The 5964-nt window shown below is 38.7% G+C and overlaps 1 protein-coding gene across 1 annotated transcript; it reads left to right on the top strand.

Annotated features, from left to right (window-relative positions):
* Positions 1–2376: 2376 nt before the first annotated feature.
* On the top strand, positions 2377–3303 carry LOC138288438 (olfactory receptor 5A1-like). The gene has a single exon (XM_069229988.1). It carries the CDS (start codon positions 2377–2379, stop codon positions 3301–3303), a length of 927 nt encoding a protein of 308 aa, XP_069086089.1.
* The last annotated feature ends 2661 nt before the right edge of the window (positions 3304–5964 follow it).

Raw genomic sequence — 5964 nt, 5'->3', positions numbered from 1 at the left:
AGTTATCATGTGTTAAGTGTAAGAAGGTAATCCAATGTTAGTCTTTGGGAGAGATAGATCTTGCAATAATGAAACATGACTTCAGGACATGTACAACAAAAACTTACATGTCCTACTTTTTAGATGCATGCAACTTACTGTAGGAGCTTTAAGGTCCTACTTTAGGGGTGACATATAAGTATGAAAAGGAAAGTTTGGGCCTGCAAAAATGTTTATTTTGCTGGGTCACATTGGCAGTTTATAACTGCACTACACACTGTAATGGCAGGCCTGAGACATAACTGAAAGGGCTACTTTAATGGGTGGCCCAATGATTGCTGCTGGCCTACTAGTAGCATTTAATTTAGATGCCCTGAATGCATGTAGTACCATTTACTGGAATCTTACAAACAAATTAAATATGCCTCTTAGGTGTAGGCCAATATTACCATGTTCCAGGTAGAGAGCACAAACACTTTAGCACTGCTGAGCATTGGTAAAGTGTGCACAGCCCTCAAACCAACAAAAACAAATTCAGGAAAACAAGAGGGTTGAAGGTAATACGTATGGGGGCTACCACCCAAGTGCTTCAGTTCTAACAAGAATGTGCAATATAACGTATTCCTAAACTGTAACCAACATATATCATATGTGTTTCAATATATTCTTTGAGCCCCAGCATTTGTTCTGAACTAATCTCTCTAAAAAATACTTTATTATCCCATCATCACAAACATTTAAAAGTTTGTTGCATTAAGATACATCATGCATAAAATAGTGAAAGTATACCTAACCAACCATTCCAATCATACATTTCCTACACTTAAAAATTACTGGGGGAGTGATTTATGTACAATAGGTAAGGTATGGAATTCAAATCACATTTTTCATCTATATCTCTCATAATTCTTTTGTTATAGCCTTCACTTTTGTCATCTCCCCATTGCTGAGAAAAGTCATAGAAAATCGTTATGTAAATGGTGTCTATAAATCACTCCATTTGGATAATAAAGACACATATATTATTCAATTATTATTTTTCTGATAATACGGCTACAAACCAGATTAGCGGAGATAACAAAGGTATTTTGGCAACATTAACTAACAAACTTCACTCCCTGGGTAAATAGATTTTTAAAATGCCCTTTTTATTTCCAAAAAAGGCCAGATTTAAAACATTACTAATAAAATCAGAGTGCCAAAAATCCAAAAAATGAAGCCCATCAGTAACTCTCCCCTAGTCTGGAGATACTGGTCACTAATCGGGGGGGGGAGCCTTTAGCAAAGAAATAATTTTGTTGTATCTGAGGGCCATTAAATATGAGGTCAGAACTAATTACTGGCATATGCTTTCCTGACGAATGAAACAGTATCAGCTATTGTGTATAACCTGCAAGAGATAATGAAGAATGTTACATTCAATGGGAATGAAATGCACAAGACTCAGGCGGCAATTTCCAGTAGCTGGTTTATGGCTCTCATCATCCAACTTTTTTGGACTATTATTCCTTGATGACATGGAGAATATAGTGATCTTCAACAATGCTATGTCCTTTAAACCACGTTGTATTTTGTGGATTAAATATTCAACTCTGCTGAGAAATTAATAATGTAAAAAAAACATACATTTAAGCTTCTTATTTTGATGAGACCTTTGGTCATTATTTCCTATAAAGCTCAAAAGACAGAAATTGTGTAATTCAAGATATATAATAACATTGTACTTCAATGTTGGGATAATTGTAGTCTGGAATGCCAAGCAGAGAATATAATTTTACCTCAATATTGTAACCAAAATAATGAAGACAAAAAATTGGAAGATGTGTGCATATATGGAAGTATACATTTACTATTCTTAGCTCCACATCTATGTGCCTTTACAATATACTTCTTGTCAAGGTATATCATAGGCCTGATTTAGATATTGGCAGATGGGTTCCTCCATCACAACAATGATATCACATCTGCTGAAACCTAAATCCCATAGGATATAATGGGATTTAGATTTTGTCGAACGGGATATCTGTCACCATTGTGACGGAGCAAATCATCCACCAATGTCTATATTAGGCCCTAAATGTGTGAAGTTAGATAAAGAAAGTCTATACATATTTACTTGACAATATCTGGCACCAGTAGTTAGGCTACTAGATTATGATATAAAGACTTTCCCTACCCGATATTCATGACTCACACCTTAGTATTTATGTCTCTTGGATTTGCAATGCTAGCATAAAGTAGCATAGTAAAGCACACAGCTGGATTACATGACTGACTTATACATTTTATCCACAGCCAAACACCACTGCCTGGACACCCTCAGGGGTGACAAGTTTTGCTCTACTAGTTGACTGATCAATTGATTGATTATCCCAACAGGTACTGTCTGATTCAAACATGGGAAAAGCAAACCAGACGACAGTGACTGAGTTCATCCTCCTGGGATTCGCCACAAGTCATGACCTCCAGATAATACTCTTTGTAGTGTTCCTTCCCGTCTACATCACCTCTCTTCTGGGAAACATCAGTATGATGGTACTGATACAAATGGACTCCAGGCTCCACAGCCCCATGTATTACTTCCTAAATAACCTGTCTTTCACTGACTTATGCTACTCCACGGTCATCACACCTAAGATGCTGGCAGGGTTTATCTCATATACAAAAGTGATTTCCTTTCCAGAGTGTGCAGTGCAGCTTTTCTTCTTCTGTGTGCTGGGTGTGTTGGAGTGCCTCCTCCTAGCAGTCATGGCCTATGATCGTTACGTAGCTATATGCATCCCTTTGCTCTACACAAGTATCATGAGCAGCAGAGTTTGTTGTCGACTGGTATCGTTGGCATTTGTTGGGGGCTTTCTGTCCTCTGTGGTGATATCTGCAAACACACTCAGCTTGACCTTTTGCGGCCCCAATGAGATCAATCATTTCTTCTGCAATGTCCTGCCCCTGCTCCAGCTGTCCTGCAACGATGCCACAGCAAGAATCATCTGTCTTCTTATAGTTGTGATTAGTGTGGGGTTCATCTCATTCTCCACCATATTCATATCCTATGTCTACATCCTCGCTACAATTCTGAGAATTCACTCTGCCTCAGGAAGGAGCAAAGCCATCTCCACCTGTGCATCGCACCTGATTGTTGTGTGTCTCTTCTATGGCACGGGCCTCATAATGTATGTGCAGCCATTAACCAGCTACTCACAGGAGCAGGACAAGGCCTTCTCGGTCTTTTACACAGTGCTGATCCCCATGCTCAACCCCCTCATCTACAGCCTGAGAAACAAGGAAGTGAAGGAGGCTCTGAGAAAGGCCATGTATCGCAAGTGAGGATAATCTCCATGGATGTAGTAAGGAGAAATCAAATCCAGATCATTCTCCAAGACATCAGGGTCAGGTGACATCTCTTGGTATATACATGTGCTTTATTATGAAACATTTGGGGGCAGATGTACAAGAAACTGACGCATCAGCACTGATGCGCAAGTTTTCTTGCATCACCACTGCCCCACCTAATGACACCAGGAGTGTGACGTATTTATAATATGGCGCACCGTGGCACACATTAGGCCAATAGGGTCAATATTTTTAATGCTATTGTGGCGCTTTGCTCTAAAAAAAAATTGATGTTAGTGAAGCAAAGTGCAAGGAGGTTCTTAGGTTAATGTGGGTGCGTCATTTTAACTCCTACTCTGAGCAGGCAATTAAAAATGATGTCAAATATGATTTGTCGAAATCTTGTAGCTTTCACTGCACCATTTGTGTGGCCCTCCTAACACTGGAATGCCCCCCTTGAATACATTATACTTGGTGGAGGCATAATGTGGCACAAGGGGATAAAAAGTGGTGCAATGCGTGCATTGCGCCACTTTGTAAATCCGGCGTGCCAAAATGCCTTCCTAACACCTCATTAGTATAAAACACATTACACTAATGTGGCACAAGGAGGCCATAGAGCCATCTCCCTTCAAATCAGGCACATTCCTGCTCAAACCAGTGCAACAAAGCCAGAGATAACAGGATATGTGCTATATTTGGATGGTGTATGTAGTGGGCACTGCCAGGTCTTTTCAGACCTTTTTTATGTATATTTACATAATGTACCCTTTCTATCTTTGAAGAAGTGCACTCAGATGCCATATACTCAAAGGCGGACACCCCATCTCTCCTTAGTGCTAAATACAAGAGGCACACGCTTCCCTTTATCACAAGGTACGTGAATGCTAAGGAATTACTTTATATATGCTTTTCCACAGCAGCATTCTAACCTGACAAAGAGAATTTTGTCTTTACAAGAAGGTGGTAATTTTCCCTGGCATGGTGAATTAGAAAATGGAGCAAAGAGATTTTGGTCAACCTAGCATGAACCATCTGGCAAAGTATTTTTCAACAGGGTTAAAAAATCAGAAAACTGACCTTAGGGAACAGAACAGTCACATCCACTCCACTGTTCAAATCTGAAAGTTGGAAACACATTTTGGAAAAAAAATACTTCCCTTCTTTTGTGAATTCATATGACTCAAACCTAATAACAGACTGGTGAAAACCCCACTTTGTTTAATGTTTACAACATTGTTTATTCCCATGCTGATGTTATGTTTAAAAGTAAAAAAAAATAATGCCATTCCATGCTAAACATGAAACACTCACAGGTGCCAGATGAGTCCCGTTAATTAGAATGTTTAACATCATAAAATGGATGGATAAATTATCCAGAGAACTGATGTCCTTTTGACATGAAATGGGCCCCACAATTTGTGGCATTAACACAAACATGTGATACAATTAAAACACAATGAAGGACTCTAACAGTGCTAACAACTATCAGTCTTCTTCTAATTGTAATTTATATTGGCATGTTTTAAATGATACACAGTGCAAATATTTTTAAAGAAAATTTCCCCACTAAGATGCTTTCCGAATAAACTACAATGCTATTTTCTCACATTCAAAGGAGTTCTAAAAAATGTTGGTTACTTATATTTGCTAGTATATGTGCAATTGTTGACTAACAGTGCTTTCAAAATTATAGTTTGCTGCACTATGATTGTAAAGTTTACTTACATTGGTTGTCAGGAATTTATACTAAAATGCGAAGGTGGATAAGATAGCAATTTTTATTGATTCAAAATAAATATAAATTGACATTTTGTACATTGTAATCAAGATTTAAAACTTCAGTGCTGAAATTTGTGAAGTATTTATTATGAGTGGGTATTGCTAAACATCTTCCAGCCACTGATTGACAGGTTCCATGACAGATAACCTGAAAATCAGAAGTGTGTTCCGCTGCTGGGGCCTGTAAATCATGCTTCTCCTCTTCTGACTTCTTTGAACCACATCCCTAGGAGTCCGTACAACATAGCCTCCTGATCTGTAACTACAGCCACTTCTGAAGTCTCCCAGCAATGACCAACATCACTAACCTCAACAGGACCAGCTTTACCATGAAGAGATGGAATAGAGAGAAATGTATTGCCCACATGTAATGACGTTTCTCAAAATTATTTCAATCAGTAAGTGGTAAATTTGTGTTGGTAAGGAGTAGGGGTGAGCAGAATGTTTTATTCCATTTGTGGAATTGGTGGAATTTGGCAACTCAGCGTTACTCTAGTAATTGAAAGTTCTGTGCAAATTCCACCAATCGGCGTGTGGTATAATTTTTTTCCCCACAAAACTCTTGAAATGTGAGCTGGTGGGTGCGAGTGAGCAAGATTTTGGCACCCCCAAGCACGATTTTCAAACGCAGTCGATTGCTGATGATCACTATTGGTCACGGTCAACGGGCTGCTTTTTAAATTGATTTCTTGCCACTCATGTAGATTTTTTACTCAAAGAGCAGCAACATTAACTTGAATGGCCGTGCACCCTTGCGCATCACATGGTACCCTTTGCACTCATACATTTAGATTAAGATTGTGAAGAACAACCACAATCCTTGTCATGGATAATCATTGAAAGTCACTAACTTAATCTGTAACTAGCCCTCTG

Source organism: Pleurodeles waltl, chromosome 4_1, assembly GCF_031143425.1.
Source record: "Pleurodeles waltl isolate 20211129_DDA chromosome 4_1, aPleWal1.hap1.20221129, whole genome shotgun sequence".
Classification (NCBI taxonomy): Eukaryota; Metazoa; Chordata; class Amphibia; order Caudata; family Salamandridae; genus Pleurodeles; species Pleurodeles waltl.
This window is presented reverse-complemented; position numbering and strand designations above follow the sequence as displayed.